This window comes from Nothobranchius furzeri, chromosome 2, assembly GCF_043380555.1.
Source record: "Nothobranchius furzeri strain GRZ-AD chromosome 2, NfurGRZ-RIMD1, whole genome shotgun sequence".
Lineage (NCBI taxonomy): Eukaryota > Metazoa > Chordata > Actinopteri > Cyprinodontiformes > Nothobranchiidae > Nothobranchius > Nothobranchius furzeri.
In genome coordinates, this window is record NC_091742.1 from 100995591 (window position 1) to 101020768 (window position 25178).

Here is a 25178-nt window from a genome sequence, read left to right on the forward strand (position 1 = left end):
GGAGGACAGAGATGTTCCAACCAGCAGCTCAGCTGACCTGAAGACAGCAGAAACTAGAAAGTACTCAAATCTTTTCCCTCATGAACAGACATCTGATTCTTCAGAGACGGAAGTTAGTAGAGATGATGAAGAGGATGATGATGTGAACATAGACTCTGAGCTGTCTGACACTGGAGACAGAGTCAATGACTGCAACAAGAGCAGGTCTTCTGAGTCAGATGTTAAGTCTGTCAACAAATCCTTTAGCTGCCCTGAGTGTGCTAAACTATTTCTCCACAAGAGTTCTCTCCAGAAACACGTCAGAGTGACGGGACATACGGCAAAAAGGTCTTCTGACTGTCGGGTTATTAGAAAATATGTTGGAGTGAAGAAACATGTGCACTCGTGCAGAAAAGTCCAGAAAGGACTAAAATCATATTGTTGTGACGACTGTGGAAAAAGATTTCGGGGAATATCAGGCTTAAACAGGCACATGAGAGTCCACACCGGAGATGAGCCTTTTGCCTGTGAACTCTGTGGACAAAGGTTTAATCGAAAGACTAATTTAAACAGTCACATGAAAGTCCACACTGGAGAGAAGCCTTTTGCCTGTGAACTCTGTGGACAAAGGTTTAGTTGTAAGGCAAGTTTAAACAATCATATGACAGTCCACACCGGAGATAAGCCTTTTGCCTGTGATCTCTGTGAACAAAGATTTAATCGAAAGACGAATTTAAACAGTCACATGAAAGTCCACACTGGAGAGAAGCCTTTTGCCTGTGAACTCTGTGGACAAAGGTTTAGTCGTAAGGCAAGTTTAAACAGTCACATGAGAGTCCACACCGGAGAGAAGCCTTTTGCCTGTGAGCTCTGTGAACAAAGATTTAATCGAAAGACTAATTTAAACAGTCACATGAGAGTCCACACTGAAGAGCAGCCTTTTAGCTGTGAGCTCTGTGGACAAAGATTTAGCCAAAAGGAACATTTAAACAGTCACATGAGAGTCCACACAGGAGAGAAGCCTTTTGCTTGTGGGCTCTGTGAACTCTGTGGACAAAGATTTAGCAATAAGGCAAGTTTAAACAGGCACATGAGAGTCCACACCGGAGAGAAGCCTTTTGCCTGTGAGCTCTGTGGACAAAGATTTAGCCAAAAGGAACATTTAAACAGGCACATGAGAGTCCACACAGGAGAGAAGCCTTTTGCTTGTGAGCTCTGTGAACATACATTTAATCGAAAGACTAATTTAAACAGACACGTGAAAGTCCATACAGGTCAGAAGCTATTTGTCTGTGAACTCTGTGGACAAAAATTCAGCGAAAAGACACATTTAAAGAGACACATGACAGTTCACACAGAACAGAAGCCTTTTGCCTGTGAACTCTGTGGACAAAGATTTAGTCAAAAGGGAAGTTTAAATTCTCACATGAGAGTCCACACAGGACAGAAGCCTTTTGCTTGTGAGCTCTGTGGACAAAGATTTAGCCATAAGACAAGTTTAAACCGTCATATGAGAGTCCACACAGGACAGAAGCCGTTTACCTGTGAGCTCTCTGGAAAAAATTTAGTCAGAAGGCAAGTTTAAACCGTCACATGAGAGTCCACAAAGGACAGAAGCCTTTTGCCTGTGAACTTTGTGGATAAAAATTTTGTTTTAAAGCCAATCTAAACTGTCATGTTAGAGTCCACACAGGACTGAAGTCTTTTGCCTGTGAGCTCTGTGGAAAAAGATTTAGTCATGAAGCAAATTTGAAACAGTCATATGGGAGTCCACACAGGACAGAAGTCTTTTGCCTGTGAGCTCTGTGGAAAAAGATTTAGTCATAAAGCAAATTTAAACAATCACATGACAGTCCACAAAGGACAGAAGCCTTTTGCCTGTGAACTTTGTGGACAAAAATTTTGTTTTAAAACCAATCTAAACCGTCATATGAGAATCCACACAGGACAGAAGTCTTTTATCTGTGAGCTCTGGATGGAAATTTTGTGGTAAGACAAATCTAAACCGTCACATGAGAGTCCACACAGGAAATAATAATTTTCACTGTTAGCTATGTAAAAATTTAGCCGAAAAACAATTTGAAACCATCCCATCCCATTTCTGGGAGCACTACTCCGAATATCTCGGGTGAATGCAGCTCAGCCCGACCACTGTTCCTAAGGGCTCGGTTCAGTATTTTCCCTCTACTTTCTACCTTATTTTTAGCTCCTTCTCCGTTGAGGTACCTAGCAAGTCTGAGTCAGGCCGACATTGTGATTCTGGCCACTGATTGGTTAGGGGGTGAAGTCACTGGTTCCTCTGGAATTTTTTGCCTTCTGTTTCACTGCCTGCAGCCATTTCCTTGTTCAGAATCTGACAAATAGCCATTAAACTGAGCAAAATGTCCAGCAACACCATCGTTTTTCTGCTGAGTTGTGTTTCTGTGGAGCATGCAAGTTACCTTACACTAATCAGGGGAACCATGCTCTCAGGGGCAATGATCACACATTCAGTCTTTTCAGAGTTTAACTGGAGGAAGTTCTCTTGTAGCCAGTTGGTGATAGCTGATAGACACTCTAGTAATTCAGACAGTTTATAGAAGTCAGATTCCTTAAAGCAGCAGTACAGCTGAATATCATCTGCGTATAGGTGATGAGATACATTACGAAAAGAATCAATTATCTGTCCAAGAAGGTATATGTACATCAGTGCGTGTGACAACTAATGGGACTTTAACTTTATTCATTTTCTCTCTCCCTTACATTATAATTTTTTATCACAATTTCTATATTTTTTCCTCTAATTTTTAACATATTTTAATCCTTTTTGAAATATGTTTTATTCTTTCTTTCTGTGGACCTAAAACAGAGCCTTGAACAGATCAGTAGAAGCTTACATGATTTGGCTTATACAGACACTAACTTCTGTTAGAAAGGTACAATCTAAACCAGTCTAGAACAGTTCCAGAGATCCCCACCGAGTCACCAAGTCTGTTAATTAAAGGAGACCTATCATTCTTTTAAATTCTCCCTTTTTACCTCAAAATCATTCAGTTGGGGTCTAAACTCAGTGGAACTGCAGTTTTTGGGTCTGATTTCCTCATTATTGTTTCTCTACAGACTCTCATTTACCCCTGTTCTGGGGAGACTATAGAGCTCCGGACGTCACGTGACTCTCAGAGAGTAGACGCCATATTGGCAGGCAACAAATGTGAACAAAATGAACGGGATCGGCTTGGATCTTACTTTGTCGGAGTTTACTTCAGACTTTAAAACTGAAGAAATTGTTTTATATAGTCAGAAATTAAATAGACTAAACATCTCCGACCCTTACCGTGCCCCTGGGATACTTTTTAAAAATGCCAGAAGCTGTCGGAGCGGACATCTTACCGGACCTGGCCGGGGAACCCCTTGGGATTCCCCTGGAGGAGCTGGCCCAAGTGGCTGGGGAGAGGGAAGTCTGGGCCTCTCGACTTAGGCTGTTGCCCCGCAACCTGACTCCGGATAAGCGGATGAAAATGGATGGATGGATGGACAAATAACAGATTTACACGTAAGAAGTTTAAATAGAGTGCTGTGCTGTTTGAATGTATAAACTGAACGCCAAGAGAAATCACTAGTTTGATTTTTTCCGTGGATAAAATAAATATGTCAGCAGGAGCGTCTCAGGATCTGTCTGAGATCTGTCTCTGTGAGACAGATAACAGCAATCCAAAGTGATTTTTATGTGTGATCTGACAATTGATCAAACATTGCTTAAAAATTAAATACAGCTTAGCCGGTTAATTGCTGTGATCATAAAACACGTAAACGGCAGCACGCAGAACTCACGAGGCAACGTTTTACGTGACGTTTACTTGTTGCTATGAGTAATAAGACAGAAAAAGCCACGCCAAAATAAGTTTAGGAAGCCCACTAAGAATCGTAATTAAAGCATTTAAAATAAATACCACACACAGTTGAGGAAACGTTGGTTTAAGTACCTGATATGAAGTGGTCGCTGCATAAGTGAAAACCTTTACTCTCGGGATCCCACAGCTTCATTTTAGCCCGGTCACTAGCGCGTTTTATTACAATGATCCAACGTTTGCGGTGCTCCGGATCTTGGGGAGTCCTGTAGACGGCTCATTCCTTATGTCGTCCGCGTCTGTTCTGCATCCTGGGGCACAACAGGAATCTACCATATCTCCTGTTTGATTGAGTTTTCTGACAATAACAAATAGTCCAGCTGCGGGCTTCTGCCTGCCAATATGGTGCCGTTTCGATTTGAACTGTTGCATGCCGGGAGAAGTGACGTCAACTCCCGGAGCTCTATAAGAATGAGCCGCTTTTGGGTACTGTCTCTTTAAATGTGCAGAAGGAGTTACAAACTCTTCCCCCCTCCACAGAGCAGACCTACTCTCCACCCCAGTCGAACATTTTAATAGTTCTGCTGAAAAATCATTATTCAGCGTAGCAGAAACGTGATATTAGCATTTTTAAAACATGGGGAGAGTTGCTCATCAAGCTGTTTCAGGGCTGCCAACTAGGGATGGGTACCGAAGCCCGGTACTTCGTTGGTACCGATGCCCGGTACTTCTTTGGTACTGAAGCCCGGTACTTCTTTGGTACTGACCAAAAGCATGTGGTAGGTACTGCTTCTGAAAAAAATCATTTTTCGGTGCTACATTTTGGTGCTTTTCCAATGAAATGTTCCCGTGACTGTTTCACCGCTGTGCCACGCCTCTGCGTGTCATGTGACGTGCGGCGGAGACGAGCTTGTTTCCTCACACACAGCCCCCGCCTCTCCCTTTTAACTCTGCTGCAGACTAAATGAGTTACAGGTTGTCATGGATTTTATCAATATGTTTATCAATAACCCATTTCCTATAGTGGAGACTTCAAGATACTTATCAACGTAAGACCGAAACCGTCTGGACCACCGGAAGAGGACTCTGACCTTCAAACCCATTCTCCAACCGGGACTCTCAGTCCACGGACAAGCCCTTTGATGAAGAACACCTGGTTTGCCTCAGCTCTGCCATAGTTAGAGCTGCATAAATTAATACTACTCCCTCATTTTTCCTCCTTCACAGAAAGACTCGTCTGCAACTTGGAGCTTTAAACTAAATTCACCTGATGTTTCAATACACTGTACTGATGTTTTCTGTGTATTATATGGTTTTGCTAACCCTTCCCAATCTCTTTAAAGGAACTACCATAAGTCGTAGAATTGTGCATCACAGTAAATTCATTTCAATATGTATGAAATAGTTTTTCTTAAGTTTATAATTGTGTTGATTTAGCTGATTCTGTTCTATATCTCTGTGAACTGCTGTAAGATATTGTCAGTTGTGTTTGCCGTATCGTGTTTGTTACCTTATTTGTTCTTATTATTAAGCTGATTTTTGTATTACACTTTGTATGGAATGATTATTTGGACGAAGTTATCAGGATTGAGATTACGATCCGCAATAGACAAATGTTTGCAGCACCTCATGCTGTGTTCCCGCTTCATCATGTTAATTCTGAACCTTTCATATCTGATCGTAGTGTTTATTACTTTACTTGTTATTTTTCTTGTTGATTTTTATGGAAGTGGATAATATTCCTTATTTGGTTTTGTTTCGTTTCCTTTTGTTTGGTTATCCTATTGGGATAAACAGGAGGGAATGTTATGGAAAATTTGTTAATTAAACAAATTTTCCATAACAGGTTGAAATGCCGAAAAAATCTTAAGTTCGACTGCATTTTCCCAGGCAGCAAAATTGGTCTGGGCCAGATGTGGTCCACATCTGGCACTTACATCTGGCCGACATTCCCAAATGAATGAGGGACCTCCACTGGCCAAACCTGCTGAACTGCTTGCTCACAATCATAGAAAACAAATTAATTAAATGTCAAATACCGTAAATCCGGACAAACCAAGGATTACTCTCTTGAAGGAGGTTTATTAACTAAAAGCGCTGCTGATATAAGCAGGAAACAAATACTAAGTCACCAAACACAAAGATCTTCCAAATACTGGGTAAATAACAGTAAATTCTAATAAAAGATCATCCAACTCTGGGTATATTTTAATAACCACAAAACGCCGGGACTTAACCGGGAAAAGGAAAAACTAGGATGAACTCAAGAAGCTCCACCAAAAGGGTGAGCTAAACACTTTAACGAGTGTTTCTAACTAAACACAACATCGAGCTCTATAACACGAGGAAGAATATCTAAACCACACAGGTTACACAACAAGACTAATAAGTCAGATCTAGGAGGGAAAGAGGATCACTTGCTTTAACGCTCAGGCCTCTGCTCAGCTTCCCTCCTTGAATGACAGAGGGAGCTGCCTTTTATAGGAAGCTCCCTGATGGGCTGGTGAGCGACACCTGGCTCAGCTAGAGCCAGGAGAACAACCAGTGCCTACGAGGCCATCTTGTGGCCACCAAAACAGACAGTGTCTGTTACACGGTCAAATACGGGAACTGTCCGGTCAACACAAGCCCTGCTTTTAACTGTTCTGTTTTCTTGTGAAAATTGTTGCAAAGAGATGAAATTAAACGTGATTACCACCAGAGCCAGGAGCACTGCACCGTTATCTCCGTCACTGTAAATGAGGGAAAAACAAAATGATCGGATCCTTTTCTGACCTTCCCCACCTACAAAGTTTAATTACAACAATCAAACGTGACAGAGCCTGGATTTGTATTCTGAACAGTCTAAACATGTTTTAAAAAGAAACGTATGACAAAAGTGGCACCTGCTCAGTAAAACCACCAACAGGGTGAAAAATATCTAAATATTGTAGGCAGAGACGGGCTACAACTTCTGGATCCACTTTATATAAATCGTTTTATTGATTATCTTCTTATGAAAGATAACTTTGACGTACACGAGCGACCAGGCGCGTTGCAAGCTTTTCAAAAGTGTGGGGGGTGTCGTCTGTGCCTAAAATAATTTCATGTTATTCATCCTGTTAGTTTAATTTCCATAACAGCGGAGCAGGTGTGAATTTTAGATGTGTCACGCACGTCTCCGTTTTAAACACGTTTAAACTGTTCAGAATACAAATCCAGGCTCTGTCTCGTTAGATCGGTGTAACTAAAGTTTGTACTGAATGAAACTTTACATTAAACCATGTTGAAGAGAAAAGGATCCGATTAAATCATTTCCCCTCATTTACAGTCAGTACAGTGCAGTGCGCATGGCTCTGGGGTTAATCACGTTTAGTTGTTTCTCTTTGCAACAATCTTCACAAGAAGGCAAAACAGTTAACTGGCAGGTTACAGGTATTTACATTTGACTGTTTATTTTGACGGATAAACTCAAGGATGTTGGTTGTTTTGAAAGAATTACCCCGACGCACACTGATGCGCATGGATGAGCTGACATTTTTATCATTAACGCACATCGCATAAGAAAATTATTCCTATCAGAACATCAGAGCTTTATACTGGACACTGTGCTCAGCGTGGCTCGGAGCGCCCACGGTGGACAGTGGGCTGAAGATCTGTAGAGGGGTTCGCAGTGCAGAACCACGGTGCATGCGGTAAGATTTCCTCCCACTGATGCGGTCTGGAAAGCCGGTCTCTCTGAGGGATGTGTCTCTTAGAAAAATGTTCTTTTTATGAAATTATGAAACTTTGGCTGAACAGCGCTTGTTCCCGTCTCTAATATGGAGACGCATGACGCATCCAGTCTGAGGCAGAATAGCCTCTTCAGCTCAGAAAGCACCTGTAGAGACATTTGATCACGCACAAAGTTTATGTGGAGCAGAAGCGGCCGGGCCATGGCAGGTGAAACGTTCCTAGCCTACATGAAGTCAAACTGTTTAATTGTAACATTAATATGTTACTGGACACGCTGGTCTGGTTGGTTAGACCAGTGTTTGAAGTGGAAAACACACACACACACACACACCAATTAAAATAATGCTGATAGCGTGGACTAGAAGACAGGTGATGGTTTACGTATTTAAATGATGATCAGGCTGCTGTAAAATGTAATCTCCATCCACATCCAGACACAATTATCCTCTATTCTGTCTCTAGTTGCTCTGCTCTTGTCTGGGCTGACGTAGCTGACCGTGCGCGTGGCGCGCCTAACTAGCGGCTGATGCACATTTTACGCATTCGGAGAGATGGGCTGGATGCTTTGCTTTTACTGGAAGATGGTCCACTTAACGCACGGGTGTAGACTACATATTAATTACAAATGAATGAAAATTAAATTGTGAGTTTTTACTTCATATTTTAGAAATTAAAATGACGGGGGAACACATTTATGACGTATTTTTAAATGAAAATTTCTAGCGCGACCTGCCTGCTTCACTTAAGCCACTGCTTATTAAGGTCCGTCCAAAATTACCGTGGCCCACCCAAAAATGAAAACCTGGCGCCGCGCCTGTTATAAACCTCTGCAAATTGTTGTTCTTCACTTTATCAAACTCAGACCTTGTACAGCTAATGTCAAGATGTAAAATTATGAATTCAGTCGAGCTCTTTCGTCCCTCCCTTTCCTGCTCTCCTGGAAACCCGACATCGGCTGTCAGAAGCGGGAGGGGAAGAAGGAGATGAGGCAAACAGAGTTAGTGCGACGTAAAGAAACCAGACTGGTGTGGAGGTGAGCAAAACAGCTGGAAAAGTGTGGGTTTTGAATCCCCCACGGGTGCCACGCCAAAAGTGTGGGTGTTGAATGATCTCAATAAGAAAAGTGTGGGTGTTGCATCCCCCCCATCCCCCGCCCATGCGAGCGACCGGTACCGGCTGCTGTCACCTGTTGTGAGCAGCTCTCTGCTGTCTGAGGGTAGGCCCCGCTCACAACGCCACGGCTGCTGCGGTGTTTTCTTTACTGCGGGAAACGGGTAATAATGGCTCTTTGATGGGAACAGGTTGCCGACCCCTGGTATAAGATCTGAGCAGGTAAAACAAAAATCCTCATCAGCAGGCTTTTTTGCTGCCAATCACAAATTTTGCAGGGGACATGTCCCCGGCGTCCCCGGTTAAAATGACGCCGCAGGTTTGTCACTTGTGCACATCCTTGCTCCCTCTCAGTGCACAAATGACCTCTCCATGTATATTTTCACTCGCGAGTCCCGTTCACACGCGCGATGTGGACCCGTGCACGCGGATTCAGCGTGCACGGGTTTTGGCACGGGTCTAACCCCATACCGCTGCAGCTTTCAAGCAGCTGCGCGCGCTCCCGCGGACGGCAATCAGTTTCTGGCAGACGATCATTTTTGGGCACAACACCTGTTCGGTTGTTTAGAAGAAAACGAGCTAGTGTGATCGGAGATCGTTAACGGTGTTTCTGCTGGAGTTAAGACGTGGGCTGCGGCCAACAGTAACCCGGAATAAAGATCCGAAACGGAAACAACAAGTTGGAGTCATTAGCATCTCTTAGAGAAGGCAACAAAAGTGTGTTTTATAGGTGTGGTGGCTTTTGTTGAGCCGTGGCGGTGCGACACGAACTAGTTTAGCCCAGCAGAAAGGCCCCGCGGCTGGCTGGACCCAGCTCGACACAGCAGCAGAGCGGTAAGCTTCATATCACTCTAAAATGTCGGCTAACTTTACTGTACACGTTCATTTACGGGCATTAGCAGCGTGCTAGCATTAGCATCCCACCTGCTAACGCTAGCACAACATGCTAGTAAAGCTAGCACCCAGATTAATGTGGATTCGGACGATTTTCGTGGAATAAAACGTGATCTGGGAATTGTGATTAACGCCTTTTTACACCAGATGATAACCTTCCACTGACTGTAGCAGCAGAGCGCCTGTGTGTGTTACTCCGTGAGTGTGTTGTGATGTTAGCATCCAGTAAATAAATCCCACATCAGCTAAAGAGCAGCGCGACTAAGTGGTTAAAGTGCGTCAGCACAGCGGATTTAATACGAGTTTAAAGAACAATCTCTGAGTGAAGTGAGGCTAGTTTTTGTCTCTCTGCAGATATAAAAACCAACTCTGCATCAGTCACACGCAGCTAAGCTCACCTACACTCGTCTGTATGAGCGTCAGAAATCTGATCAAATCAGCTGTAAAATAATGAAAACAACAGTAAAAATGCTCCTTTGCTTTTTAGAGTCCACATCCAGAAGGCTGGAGCCGTGTTTCACTGACAGGCTGTCAGACTAACGCCCTGATGAGCTCAGCTGGGACAAACTGGTCTGATGTTTAGGTAAGTGAAGATCTGCTTCTCCAAGGCCTTGAGATGCTAGTAAAAATAATGTAGCCAGTGCTAATGTTACTTTTCTTCTCCTCTGAGGAACACAGAACGCTCAGATGTTGGAGCTTCACGTCACCTACTGAGGAGCACCAGTAAAGAGACGGCGTCTGGACCAGACCAAAGTGAGTGATGACACTTTAGCCCTACACCTCAGCCTCTAGGAGCCACCCTCATCATCATTAACTCATTCACTGCCAGTTTACATTTTTTACTGTGTGGGCGTCGGACGAGCCCCCGCACCGTGAGAACAAACATCTCAGCTCTAAAGTCGATCTTCATCCACATACGTCACACGTCACGTGATCAGGAAGCAGAACATCCGTGTGTTAGGAGATCGTTTTGGGCCGCTGCTGTAAAAAAAGTGAGGCGCGAACCGGAAAAGCTTCTGCCGATCACAATTCAACAACGGATGATGAAAGAACGGATAACGCTCGAAACACGCGGATTCTTCCTGATGTAAGAGGCGAGTCTCCGCTTTGTTTTGGTTGTTTTGGCATCGACATCATGCTAGCGTGCAACGTTCTGTCACTCTTAAAAAAACAGTAAAAACGGTGAGAAACGCTGGCAGCGAATGAGTTAACAGGTTACAAAGTTAATCATAGTTGTTGATGAGTAGGGTTGGGCATCGTTTGATTTTGAACGATTCAGATTCCTCGTATCGATTCCGGTTCCTATCGATTCCCGATTCAGATTCTTTGAAGACATGACGTGCTTTACATGAGCCAGCTGACCACAGGTCCTACTGGAGGAAATAATCTTAACTTCAACATGAATTTTAACTCTATGAACAACAACATCACCTTCATTCAGACACAAACATAAACGTCTCCAACATATCCAGAAGCGTCCAGCTGTCTTCAGCTCCAACTCTCAGGATGGTCATGTCCAGGATGACTGAGAACTACACCTCCATGCTGCAGCAGCTTCAGTCAGAAACCTAACCGTAGCTGCTGTCAGTGACAAGCTATCAGGTTTTAAACGTTAAACTCTCAACAGAAACAGTTCAGAAAGGAAATTAAAATGTTATTTATTATTATTATTATTATTTATGGTGGCAGAAGCTGGTGTGGTCCACCTCAGAGAAGCTGCTCTAGCATGATGACTTTAATTATTCTACAGGTTATTGTTCAGCCTTCTGACGCTCACACACACACACACACACACATATATACACACACACACACACACACACACACACACACACACACACACACACACACACACACACAAAGAGTGTTGGTGAGCGGCTGCGTCTGACTGCTGACGCTCCGTGTGTGTTTTTATTTCTGCAGTGAGACAAACTCACCTCACACCGTCCAGAGTTTGTGCTTTAACGCTTCTATAAAATCCACCGTGTTGACGTATTTAACACGTTTCCTCTACGCTGCAGGAGTTAACGTTTACATCACGGAGTAAAGGTTCGGCAGACGCGTTTGTTTATATCTGGGTGGGGGGAGGGGGGACTCGGTGCTGCACACACACAGCTGCTGTGATCAGCTCTAAAAAGCGTTAATCACAATTTGAAGATCACGTTTATTTTTCACGGAGATCGGCCGCGGATTCCTCTTCCGTCGGCATTCTAGGAATCGAAACTAGGAATCAAAATAAAAAACTTTGAACGAGTCTGGGAAAAACGAACAGTTTGTCCCGGTTCCGATCGATGCTCGATGCCCAACCGTATTGATAAGCTTTCATCTTGTCTTTATTATTAGATGTCACATAGCTGATCACACTTCAGACAAGAAGCTAATGATGGTATACTAGAGCATCCTGGTGCAATAAGCTAAACCTTTATGAATGACACGATTAGTCGACTACTAAAATAGTCGTCTGTGGCAGACCTAAAGATGTTGCAGCGAGAAGAGGCGGAGAAAAAAATCTAATTACCAAAAATGAAATGGCCAGGGGTGCACGTAAAATATTTTCTACAATTCAAAAAATATTTTTCAATAATTATTGATGTACCTTTTTTCTATATCGTCCAGCCCTACTCCACAAGTCTCCTCAGTTCCGGTCGGTAACAAGATGGCGCCTGTGCTTGGCTTAGCCGCGGTCACCGGCCACTTTTTCAAACTTTTCTCCACTAACCTCCTCTTTTCCACCTAGCTCCTGTCTGCGATCCTCTTCAGTAGTGTCCCTGCTACCATCTCCTATGATCGCCAGACTCTTCTGTCCTTCCGTTCGTTCACGATCGCCCAAGATGCACCGAAGATTTACCATCCTGTTTGTTTACCTGAGCGGCGCAGTGGCCCGGAAGCAATCGACGATCCAGAGCTGCGCACCTCTAGCGATGTTTGTCCGGTCCCGGGAAAATGTCGGAGGAAAAGAGGTAAACGAGCAGGAATCCAGGTGAGAATAGGACTTCTCTTAAAGCGTGGTTTATCTAGTAAACATCGGCGTGATCTTCTAGCTTCTTGTCCTTTGTTTGGTGACCTGAGCACCACTTCTACATTCCCGCCAGGCCGCATTGTGACGCGGTTCATCCGTCCTAAGGTCGATTTATCCTCATTCCTCAGTGGTTTCTCCTCCAGTTCCCTCCATAAGTGGTTTTTATAAACACCGTGGATCTAACCCTGCTAATTTACGTCCACTAACTCCAGCTGTTTGTGTAGTTTCTGATTCCTCCACCTCACTCAGCATGGCTCTATTAAATACCCGCTCTGGTAACAATAAGTCCTTCCTGCTCAATGATCTAATTCTCTCTAAAAACCTGGATTTTCTGTTTCTGACTGAAGTTTGGCAGCAAACATCTGATTATTCTGGTCTGATTGAACTCTGCCCGAGTGGTTATTCTTTTCTTAGCCAGCCCTGGGGTTCTGGTCGTGGTGGAGGCCTAGCTGTTGTTTTCAGAGACCATCTTCCATGTAGCTCTACAACCTCTGGTCACTTTGCTTCCTTTGAACTGCAGCTGATTAAAGTCGGGCGTAAGGACCCGTTCTACTGTGCTGTGGTCTATCGTCCACCTGGTCCAAACAGTTCTTTCCTTCAGGAGTTTAGTGACTTTCTATCCTCCACTGTGAAGCTGTCCAGACTGGTGATTGTTGGTGACTTTAACATCCACGTTGATGATCCCTCCGATCTCTTTGCCATGAATTTCTCCAGCCTTATGGACTCCTTCAGCTTTATCCAGCATGTTTCTGGCCCCACACACACCAGGGGACACACTCTAGACCTTGTTTTTACCCTGGGTCTAAATGCTGACAGTGTTTGTCCTGAGGACGTTTATATTTCAGATCACCATTCCATTTTCTTTAACTTGTCAGTTTCTGCGTCCCCACCTCCTGCTCGCCGTATGGTTAGTTCTCGTTTTCTTAATGAGAGCACAGCTAGCAATTTTTCTGCTGCTTTTGATCCACCATGTTCTTCTGATAACGACCCAGATTCCTTAACTTCTCAGTTCAACGAGCACTGCCTCTCCATTCTGGACAACATCTGTCCTGTCAGAACCAGATCAGTTCCTGCAGTGAACCCTACTCCCTGGTTTAATGACAGCCTTCAGAGCCTGAAGAGCCAATGCAGAAAAATTGAACGTTTGTGGAAGAAAACCCATCTCCACGTCCGTCTGCTGCACCTAAAGGATCTTCTGACATCCTTTAACTCTGCAGTCAGAGACGCCAGGGTTTCCTATTTCTCCAACCTGGTGTCCCAGAGCAAAAGGAACCCCAAGGTGCTGTTTAACACCATCAGCAGCATCGTCTCTCCTGCCTCTCCTACAGCCTCCATCCACTCTGTTGCAGACTGTGAGAACTTTCTGTCTTTCTTTGTGGACAAAGTCAATAAGGTTAGATCTAGCATCTCTCCTTCAGCCTTATCGCTGCCTCTCCCGACTCCAACAAGGCCCTTCATCCTAGATAGCTTTGCTCCTGTTTCTTTGCCTGAGTTAACCAAACTAGTTAACTCTATGAAGACCTCTGCATGCCCCCTCCACATCTTACCCTCATCTTTGTTTAAAAGTGCTTTTCAGTCCATCGGTCCCAGCGTGCTCTCTATAATTAATGCTTCTCTGGTCTCTGGTCAGGTCCCTGCTTACTTTAAGAACGCTGTAATCCACCCGCTTCTTAAAAAACCGAGTCTGGACCCCTCTCTCCATAGCAGCTTCAGACCCATCTCTAAACTTCCGTTCATCTCCAACATCTTGGAAAAGGTTGTGGCTAAACAACTCACAGCTGCTCTTGATGAACATAACATCTATGATAGCTTCCAGTCAGGTTTTCGTAGAGCTCATTCTACTGAAACAGCTCTTCTTAGGGTCTCTAATGACCTTCTGACTCACAGTGATGCAGGCGACTGTTCTGTTCTGGTCCTGCTGGACCTGACTGCAGCCTTTGACACTGTTGACCATCACCTGCTACTGGAGAGGCTGAGAGACTGGGTAGGCCTATCAGGAACTGCTCTGGAGTGGTTCTCCTCTTATCTCTGTGAGCGCTCCTTTTCTGTGGCCATCTCCAAGTTTAGGTCCTCCACCACCTCTCTTACCCATGGTGTCCCACAAGGTTCTGTGCTGGGGCCTCTACTCTTCCTCCTCTATCTGCTTCCTCTTCAGCACATCCTGAGCTCCTTCAAAGGAATCTCCTACCATCTTTATGCAGATGACATCCAACTGTACATCTCCTTTAAGCCCCATGAGATGTCTAAGCTGCAGATGTTACACACCTGCTTAGACTCTATCAAAACCTGGATGGCTGGGAGCTTTCTTCAGCTGAATGAAGATAAGACTGAGATCCTCATCTGTGCCCCAGACAAGCTGGTTCCCAAAGTCAGAGACTCTCTTGGTCAGCTTGCTTCCCACACCAAACCTTCTGTCAGGAATCTTGGCGTGACCTTTGACCCAGCTCTCACCCTGGATTCTCATGTCAGTTCTCTTGTTGGCTCTTCCTTCTTCCATCTCAGGAACGTTGCTAAGCTGAGTCCCATTCTGTCCCGCTCTGAACTTGAGACAGTTCTCCACACCTTCATCTCCTCACGCTTAGACTACTGTAACTCTCTTTTCACGTGTCTGAGCAGAACCTCCCTGAACCGTCTACAGGTGGTTCAGAACGCCTGTGCTCGGCTTCTGACCAAGTCCTCCAAACACACCCACATCACCCCGCTTCTCCTCCAGCTTCACTGGCTGCCAGTCAACTTCAGGGTTCATTTCAAGATCCTGGTTCTGGTCTATAGGGCCTTACATGGACAAGCACCATCTTACATTGGTGATCTTCTTAGTCCCTACACCCCCAGCAGGTCCCTGAGGTCCAGTGATCAAAGCCTACTGGTTGTGCAGCACCAGGCTAAAGGTCAAAGGTGACAGATCATCTGCTGCTGTGGCCCCCAGACTCTGGACCTCTCTCCCCCTGAGCCTGAGATCAGTGGACTCAGTGGTCTCCTTTAAAAAGCAGCTGAAGACTCACTTGTTCAGGCTGGCTTTTGTATGACCTTCTTCACCTCTCTCTCTTTATCCTGCTCTCCCCACCTATTCCACCTTCCTCAGGATCCACTGGTTTCCCTCTTTCCTGTTCACTCTCTCTCTTTATTAACATTTTTTCTTTTAAATCGCAATAGCTTATTCTTGCTCATTTTAAATATAATTTTAAACATTTTCTAAGTGCTTTTTAATATTTTTTACAATTTTTTATATTTTTTGTTTTTCGGAAGCGCCTCGTGATTTTTATCTTGAGAGGCGCTATAGAAATGATATTTTCTTCTTCTTCTTCTTCACAAGTAACGCTGGAGTATGAGGTAGATTTGTCATGTACTATTACAAAATGAAATCTATCAGACAGGTAGGATTTAAACCAGTCTATCACTGTTCTTGAAGACCCAGCTCTTCAGAGAGCATCTTCTAGGCTAGCACCCTCCCTGCACCCGTCTCCCACTCCCCTGCACGACGTCGCCTCGGCTCGTTCACCCTCTGCCGAGCCGGTGTCTGTAGCTCGGTCACTGGGTCGTTGGAGCTGCCCCGTGACTGCCTGATGGAAAACCAGCGGGTTTCATCAGACTGGTAAAGTGTCTTGTTTTTGCTGGGGACCCCCTGTATTTTACCGCTCCCTCCTGCAGTCTTCCCCTATTAACATTTAAAATGATTCTGTAAATCCGTGTATCAATAGAAACAATCTCTGCCTCTGCCAGCTGCAGTAAATGTAGTCTCCAAATAATAAATAAGAGGTGCATTCATCTGTGTGTCTCCTTTGATCCGCATGAGTGATATTCTCAGCACCAGAACAGTGAAGCAAAGAAAGATTCCTGAGTTTGTTAGTAATTTTATTTATTAGGTGCATCTGACCTGTTCTATTTTTCTCTGAAATGAGATCAAATCAGTGCTTCTATGGGTTGTCTCCAATCTGCACTGGAAAATTTTACTTTATTTAGAGACTTGTTGCAGAAAATATTCAGAATGCGCAGTTATTTGCTACCACAAGCGATCTCTGGTCCAGCCGCACATCAGAGCCGTATTTGAGCTTAACTATCCACTACATGAGCAACTGGGAGCTACATAGTATTGTGAACAAGTTAATGTTTACACAATACGTTTGCAATTGACATGTTTGCACTTTAAATATGTTTACGATTTTAATTTATGTTAAGTTACTTGAAAAACGAGAAAAACTGATTTTTGTAATTGTTTCTCTCAGGGCTTTTATCATCTCTGGTGTGAGTTTAAAATATAAGTGTGTTAGCACTGTGCTGGTTATCCCTAATATGAATAAATGTTTATTTATTCAATGTTTCTCTTCTTCAATACGCAATTGAAGTTATGCTATTCATGGATAAAAAAATCGTGATAAAATCGAAATCGTGATAAAATATTGGAAAAATCGTGATATTCTATTTTTGACATATCGCCCAGCCCTAGGTCCTATTCAGCCAGAGTTTCGGGTGAGCTCATTGTGAAGCCTGGCCCCACCCTATCATGTGAATTCCTGAGGTCAGATGGCCCAGGATATGCGTGGGCGTTGAGGCATCTGGGAAGGGATCTCAAAACTGGATTATAGGTGGCAGACAGTTGGTGTCGTAAACCACCGCCTCTGTTCAAAGATGGTTGCTCACAGTGGACATAAATGGCTTCCTTTACTCCTCTTTCAAACCATCTGTCCTCTCTGTCCAAAATGTGAACGTTGGCATCCTCGAAAGAGTGACCTTTGTCCTTTAGATGCAAATGAACTGCTGAGTCCTGTCCCGTGGAGGTGGCTCTTCTATGTTGTGCCATGCGCTTGTGAAGTGGCTGTTTGGTTTCTCCGATGTAGAGGTCTGGGCATTCCTCGCTGCACTGTACAGCACACACCACATTGTTCAGGTTGTGTTTAGGAGTTTTGTCTTTCGGGTGAACCAGTTTCTGTCTGAGTGTGTTGCTGGGCCTGAAGTACACTGGTATGTTGTGTTTGGAGAAAACCCTCCTGAGTTTCTCTGATACACCGGCTACATAGGGGATGACAAGGTTGTTGCGTCTGTCTTTCTTATCCTCCCTCGCTGGTGTCTGGTCTTCTTTTCTGTGCATCTTTGCTGACTTTATAAACGCCCGATTAGGATAGCCACATGTTTTAAAGGCCCAATGTGTGATATTTCATCTTATAAGTTATCAAATTTCTTATATCACATTCTCAAATTTGTTTTTTTTTATGATAATTCAAACAAGCATTTATTCTAAGCATTATTATTAGCTTTATATTTTAATATTTTAGACAAAAGAAGCAGACCGGTGCTCCATAAGGCATGCGCCATCTTAAAATACAGTGACCTTTTAGGGACATACAACATATTAAGCTTCGCATTTGATGTTTGCGTTTTTAAATGATGTAACCTCAAAGAAACAGCAGGGGGCAGAAGTGCGCCTTGTAAGCATGCAGTCTGACAAAGTAACTAAGAAGAAGAAGAAACTAGCCACACCGTACTTCTAGCGATGGAGGATCACACATATTCTACAAGCAAACTTGAGAAACGGGATAGTTTGTCTCATCCAAGTAAAAGAAAAAGGATTTTGAAAAGTGAACAAGACCGGCGTCATGAGAAAACCAGAGTAAATATAGGAGTTGCCTTCCCAAGATGGAGAGACCTCATGTTACAAAAGGGATTCAGTAGACACGCTGAGCTTGCTACCTTCCTTTTGGACAGGTAAGTTAAAAATGCGTGTTTAATTTCTTCATTGTAGTAGTTGTGTGCTTTGTGACACAAAGTTTGTGTGGAGTAAGCTAGAGTTTGGGAAACAGCTCATGCTAACTAGTGCCAAAAATGTAGCACACCATCTTAAAATTCAGAAGCATTTCTTTTTGTTTATTGTTTATGCGCCTTTGTATACATATGTAATGATTTAACGATCGATCATTTTTGGTGGTGTTGCAAGACAGCCACCACAATAGAGCAGTTTCTTGTAAGAAAACTTTAATTCCAATAGTATCCCAAACTCCACCTAAAAACCTGTCATATTCATACTGTTTTGCATTGTGTTTAATTTTGCACAGGCACATTGGGTTGGAATTCTACACCATGTTTGCAATGTTCACACATGGGCAATGGGAAACTGCCAGCATGATCATCTTGATGACCAGCAGGGGAAGCAGTGGATCGAGAAGGATTCCAGGAGTCACAAAGCTCTTGTGGAGATTGTCTTGAACAAACGCTGGCAGAAGGACGTGCATAAATATCTGCACTTCAGGTACATGTGAGACTTATTTAAGTATTTTTTTGTGAAGCTGTAGGCCAGGGGTGCTCCGTTAGCTGTTTTGCCTCCCAGCAACTGAGTGTCACTTTAAAAATTGCTCAAATACATTTCCTGAAAATAATGCATACAATAACAGTGCATACAGACACTAAAGAAGATATAACTGCTGGCCTACACACTCAAGGTGTCTAATTTATACTGAGGCCTGCTAATGGAACTGCTGATAAATTTGATTCTGCTGTATTTAACCAGGGACAGAACTAAATATGCATGTTAGCTGCCCTCCAGGACTGACTTGGAGCATCCCTGCTATTAGCCATGTGACCAGTTGTCCTCTCTCATACTGACTGTTCATTTGTACAGATCAACAGCCCTGCTTGAGTCATTTCAGAACCACATTCTGATGTATGCCAGCAAGCGTCAAGCCTTCTCCTACAAAGTGTATGAAGCCAGAGTTCTCCTTGCAGCACTGGATTATAACTTTCACCTTAATCGACCAGCAATCAGGAATGCTGAAGGCCAACTAATGTAGGTTTTACCTTTTTTTTCAGTCAGAGTTGAGCCAAAATAATGCCTACCACTTACAATTAAAAAGCTGTATTAACGTTACTACACGTTATTTAAGTTTGTCCCATTGTCGTGACAGAAATTCATTATGCAATTGTCCTATTTTTTAGATTCAAACGGAAGTACAATCAGAATGCCAGAAGGTACAGTGTGTATTCACTAAAATCAGAAAAGGGCTACGAATACATTCCAGTACTCCAATCAAAAATAATCAACGAGAGGTTGGCGAGAGGAGTCGGGATGCCTCGTACCAGATCAATGAGGGATGATGACCCCAGACGGCTCGGTCTTGTGCCACCCATCGCTCCACCACCTATTTCGGAGCTAGTGCAGATCCAAGTCAGCCGAGGTCTTGGTATGTGTCATTTTAGCATCCTTTGACTACAGCTCAGTTCTTTACCTACACTTGTCTTACAATACTTTTTTCACAGTATCAGAACTCAACACAGCTACAGGCCTCCAGTGACGATCTTGTCTACATTTACATGGAGTATTCTATACCTGCTGCGTGTTACTAACGTAATGTACATAAAAATGTAGATATTGCACTTTGATGTCTTTACTACTGTGCTAACATGTTGTTCTTTTTACTTGAAGTAGCACATAAATTCTGCACAGTCTTTTACGTTAGATCTATTCTTTATTATCCTAAAGTGTGTAAAATCATGTTTCAAGATTAAAATGTGTTCCAAATTTGTCTGTTCAAACTCTGAATAAGGTTAATTCAAATAAAAGTGCATCTGTACTAATTTCTTTATTTCTTATGTCTTTCAGAAAATTACATCTTTTTTGTTTCATGACTTGACCCTCTAAGAGTGTAAATTAATAGCTCACTAATGTAATGCAAAACTATGGAGTTGTAAAGATGTGATTTTTTTTTCACATTACAAGAGTATACATGGCTGAAGAGTAGCCACCTCTAAATTTGTCATTATTGTACAACACTAACATTGGGGTTTCAAAAAATATTTATTTAAAATACTTATTCAACATAATAAATTACAATATAAAGGTGTACAAAATATCAGAAACACTTCAACAACCCATGTAAACTTTTGACCAGTTACACTCCCGGAAGAAAACCAGTATACTGTCCATGAGGGTCTGGAAATTTCTCCCTAATTTTGACCACACAGCAACTTGGGATGACTCTTCGATTTCCATGTCCAAGTGACCCATGCTGCCAGAAAATGAAGTGCCGGTAGGCAGCATACCTGTATTCCCTGTTGTCATCGCCTGGTTCCCTAATCTGTCCTAATACGGTGAGGTCTGCTCTGTACTGACGATGGATCCTCAGGACACCTTCATCCAAACAGTAAAGTCTAAAATGGGGCAGAAGGCTTATACAGTTTACAGAGTCTTGTCCACAGCATTTGTGCTCTGCATCTGTTGGCATATCTGTGCAATTGCCACAAGTACACCATGTTAACGCAGGGGCCTGCACGGGTGTGGTGTGCCTATCTCGGCGTTGGTTGTTCAACAAAACATCAAAAACCAGACCTGGCTGTCTTTCCAAAAGTTGAGAGGTGAGATGACGGTGGTCCTCCAGGCTCATGCCCTGTACAAGGCGCTGGAGGGAAAAGTAGGATTAGAATTTTTGTAAGATTATTTTAATTGAATTACAGTAAAAAGCAATGTTTTGTAAATGTTTTAACAAGTTTATAAGAGTAGCTGATTAATAATATATATATTAAATGGCTAATTCCTAAAATAAAGGTACTATCAAAAACAAATAATATGTATTAGGAAAGAAGTAGGACACTGAATGTTTTACAAAACTACATATAATTCCAAACACTTGCTATACGGTTAAATAGAATTACCGTATGTACTTATATGAATGAAATGAGTGACAGGACGGCATATATTGACCCAGATAATTATTAATTTGCTCATTATCTTACACAAACCTCAATTTCTGCTCTTCTTTCCCTTTAAAGCTCCTCGACTCTCCTCATCAGCTCTTGAAAGCGCCGATCTTCTAGACTTTATTGCAGCTCTGCCTCTTCCTCTTGTGCGTGGGACGTTGCGGCTGGTTTGAGCAAATTCGGCTCCTTCATCTTGGGATGCTTGCCCTGCTTCTGTCGCATGTCTAACACCTCTGCCTCTCTGTGCGCTGGCACACGTCTGTCCTCGCCCTCTTCCTCTTCCTCGCCCTCTTCCTCTCCCTCGTCCTCTGTCTGTCTCCACTGATGAACCATCGGATGATATCTGACTCTGTTTACGGAGAGAAAACAATTACAGACTACACTACCTTGTATATTTCCAAAATGGCAAATAGAAATATAACATTTCTCAAATAAAATGAACAAAATATTGTCATTTTTTGTAGTCAGAAGTCATCACTAACTAGCTGCCGTTTGCTATTAGCAAACATAACTGACATAAAAAAGTTTTTCTTATTCAAAACCTATTTAGATTAAATTAATAAAATAAGTTAGATGAAAACAACAACCTGTTCGCTGACTTGAAAGCTGGAATTAGATGATGACATGCTGCCGTTTACAGCAACACGATTTTGTATTGTATTTGTTATATTTGTTAATAAAGTTTTAAATAATGATAAAAAAAACCTTTTTGATCCTCGGGGGCTCCAATAGCTGCAATACCGACTCTAAACTGCGTGGTGCTAAAGAGTCGGATCTTTTTACTATGATTTCTGTGAATTTCACACACGGGGCCTTTAAGTGATTCCTTTATATGTGTGTGTTCCTTCTTTTCCCCTTCCGGCTTAAAGGGAACATGTTCTGCCCGGTGGTGTAGGGTCTTGATTACTCCAAGTTTGTGTTCCAGAGGGTGATGTGAGTCGAAGAGGAGGTACTGGTCCGTGTGTGTGGGCTTCCGGTACACTTCAGTGTTGAGGTTGCCATTTTCTTCAAGGTGCACAGCGCAGTCCAGGAAAGGCAAGCAGTTGTCCTTCATGTTTTCCCTGGTGAACTTGATGTTTCTGTCCACGGCGTTGATGTGCGTAGTGAAGGATTACAATTCTTGTGTTTTGATTTTGACCCAGGTGTCATCCACATATCTGTACCAGTGGCTGGGTGCTCTCCCTTTAAAAGAGCCAAGAGCCTTTCTTTCCACTTCCTCCATGTAAAGGCTGGCCACAATAGGTGACACGGGGGAGCCCATGGCGCAGCCATGTTTTTGTCTGTAGAAACCTTCGTTGTATTTGAAATATGTAGTGGTGAGGCAGAGGTCTAACAGTGTGCAAATCTGATCGGGTGTGAAGTTGGTCCTGTCCTCCAAGGTGCTGTCTTCTTGTAGTCGTTTTCTGACTGTCTCCACTTCCTCCGTAGTGGGTATGCAAGTGAAGAGGGAGACTATGTCAAAGGACACCATGGTTTCATCTGGATCCAGGGTAAGTTTCTGGACCTTGTCAGTGAAATCGGTGGAGTTCTTGATGTGGTGTGGGGTGTTCCCCACCAGAGGTGCAAGGATGGTAGCAAGGTGTTTCGCGATGTTGTAGGTGACTGAATTTATGCTACTGACAATGGGTCTGATCACCATGAGCACAGCTCCGGAAGTGGCCTGGACTGTGTCATGAAGGATGGTGAGATGTTTCTTTTTGTAGACTTTACAGGGGCGCTTTAAGTTGCAGGTGTCTGCTGCATGATTACGTCCACATCTCCAACTTCTTTTGCCACTCTTTATCCACGTCACTCTCTGGGTTGTGTTGAGTTTCTTGAACTCATCACAGGAGTTTAGATAATGGTCTGTGCTGTTACTGTATGGGCAATAAGCCTTGGGTTGGGTGCCGGCCTTAGACGGAGTGAAGGTTGAGGGCTGTGGTGTATCCTTACGGGTCAGCAGAACTGGTTTAGTCTTGTCTCTAGGTTGTCCAGTTTTATTTGACTTTAGTTGTTTACATGATTCAGTATAAAACAGCGAAGCACCCCGACTGGAAATTTGTTTGGCCTGTGACTTGATCGACAGCCTTTCAGCTAGGTCTGGTAGAGTATACGTCATGTCCGTACCAGTTTGTATGATGCCACGACTTAGACAGTGTTCAATAAAGTTATCACGAAGATTTGCAGGCATTTTGCTCAGGAGGTGGTCCACATGTGAGCCACACATCAGTTCATAGCTATTTTGGCCCTCAAGTGTCCTTAACATGCCCACTAACGTCTGTACGGCAAAGGCATCAAATGCTGCATCATCTCCTGGTTTGAATGCTGGCATGTTTAGGATAACACCCAGTTCTGATTGGACAAACTGTCGTGGCTGACCATACTTATCTTGGAGTGCTCGAAGTGCAGCAGTGTAGGGCTGAGGGTGGTACACGTATGCTTTAGCTAATTGCAGAGCACTAGGAAACTTTAGTTGACCGAGAAGCACCTGATATTTGTATGCCTCGCTGAGACGTGTGTGGCTGCTTACAAGGTTGTCAAGTGCCATCTTAAGTAAAGCAAAGTCACTCTCACGTCCGCTTTCAAATAAAGGCAGTGAAGGTCTGGGAGTGCCATATACTGAGGCAATCAGTAGATCAGTTCAGGGTAGAGACGCAGGACTTGGCTGGGGGACTGTAGATACTGTAGCAATTGGATATGGCATCGGATGGTTGGGCGGAGCTGGGACTGGAGCATGTTGCTGAGAGAAGTGTGCCTGGCAGTCTGGTATATCAGCTCCAGACATGACAAAGGTAGGAGAGACCTTTAATCACTGGGATACTTGAGGTTGGCTCGGAGTTGATGCCGTTGCTGGCGGGATGACAGATTGGGCAGTATTGTTGACTGTAGAGCTAATAGGTGCAGCAACCTACCAAGTCTTAGTCTAAGGCTGATGAATGGACACTGATTGATTACTCACTCTGAATTGAGGTGGTGAGATGTAACTGTCAGGAGTCAATGGTAGTTCAGGTACCGCATTGTCCACATCAGTGGAGAGAAGTGAAGTGACCAGTTTAGCCATCTTTAGTTTCTTCTCTGCCTTCTTTAAGCAATAACTCCTGTCCTGCTGCTTATATAAAGCCTCTGTAGCCTGAAGTGCTTCCTCTTGTGCACGCTGGGCTTCCTTGACTTTAGTTTGCAAACGGTGATACTCCAAATCAGCGGTTGAGTCCTCTTCCAGCTGCCGCTTGAGGTCGTCTAGCTCAATTAGCCTTATCCCTTCCTCCAAAAGAGCTGTCTGCATGCTATTGAAGACTTCAGATGGAGGATAGTGGCCAGTAGAAGACACAGCTCTCATACTAGATTTGGAAATGGAGCAGGACCTAGAACTGCCTGATTTGCTATAATCTTCTAGATATGAGGGCAAGCGACGCTGTCTGCATGGCCTCTCCTCGGGCTCTGGAGTGTCTGTAGTTGCTTCTGTCATACTGTATGCTAGGGTGCACTCAATCCGGCTCGAAGGACCATGTAATGTAGGCAGTATTCTTAGAGCCTACTAAATAAATTTAACTGGTTGAGGCGGTAGCAGTATGACTAGATTCCGGTTAGAGAATCTGGGCAGAGACGGGATGGCTTTTAAGATGATTTATTTATGAACATGCGATGTATAAGTGGTGTGCAACACAAACGGAACACAACAATAATCATATGCACAAATATACAATAAGGCAGCAAGATATACACCTTATTTGGTAAAGAAATAAAGGTGGAATCATCGTTCAAACAACCAGATTCAACATAAAACCTAATTTAAGGTGCACAGAAATCAGGATAAATCTATCTTATGTTAGGTAAACAAGTATGAACGCATATCAGCGTTGCCACCGTGCACAAATATTAATTCAAATGGGCAATAAAACATCTGAGGCCTATATTGGCATTAACCAGGTAACCAGTAATGTTCAAATATCTCTAAATAAGCCAAAGTGACCAAA

At 43.4% G+C, this 25178-nt stretch overlaps 3 protein-coding genes across 9 annotated transcripts in view; all 3 read left to right on the top strand.

The window, feature by feature from the left end:
• Window positions 1-25178, top strand: part of LOC107373915 (zinc finger protein 678-like) — a 154915-nt gene that overhangs the window by 49452 nt on the left and 80285 nt on the right. For 4 of the 5 annotated variants that reach the window (XM_070548540.1, XM_070548541.1, XM_070548542.1 and 1 more), the window contains one exon: window positions 1-2371. This exon is cut by the window's left edge and continues 217 nt beyond it. The exons of the other annotated variant lie outside the window; for it this stretch is intronic. In XM_070548540.1, the coding sequence (XP_070404641.1) occupies window positions 1-1564 (1564 nt within the window). In that variant the 3' untranslated portion in view covers window positions 1565-2371. Of the gene's footprint in view, window positions 2372-25178 lie in introns of those variants that run through there. 5 annotated transcript variants of the gene reach the window in all.
• The window catches only part of LOC107372772 (gastrula zinc finger protein XlCGF57.1), a 28572-nt gene continuing 12392 nt past the window's right edge, over window positions 8999-25178 (top strand). The window contains exons 1-3 of one of the 3 annotated variants that reach the window (XM_054735170.2): window positions 8999-9464; window positions 10012-10107; window positions 10195-10277. The gene's annotated coding sequence lies outside the window, so the exon portion shown is untranslated. Of the gene's footprint in view, window positions 9465-10011; window positions 10108-10194; window positions 10278-12368; window positions 12505-25178 lie in introns of those variants that run through there. The other 2 variants (XM_054735169.2, XM_054735173.2) reach the window with 2 other exon arrangements.
• The window catches only part of LOC107373035 (gastrula zinc finger protein XlCGF8.2DB), a 74394-nt gene continuing 61497 nt past the window's right edge, over window positions 12282-25178 (top strand). Inside the window, exon 1 of the mRNA XM_070548679.1 lies at window positions 12282-12484. The gene's annotated coding sequence lies outside the window, so the exon portion shown is untranslated. The remainder of the gene's footprint in view (window positions 12485-25178) is intronic.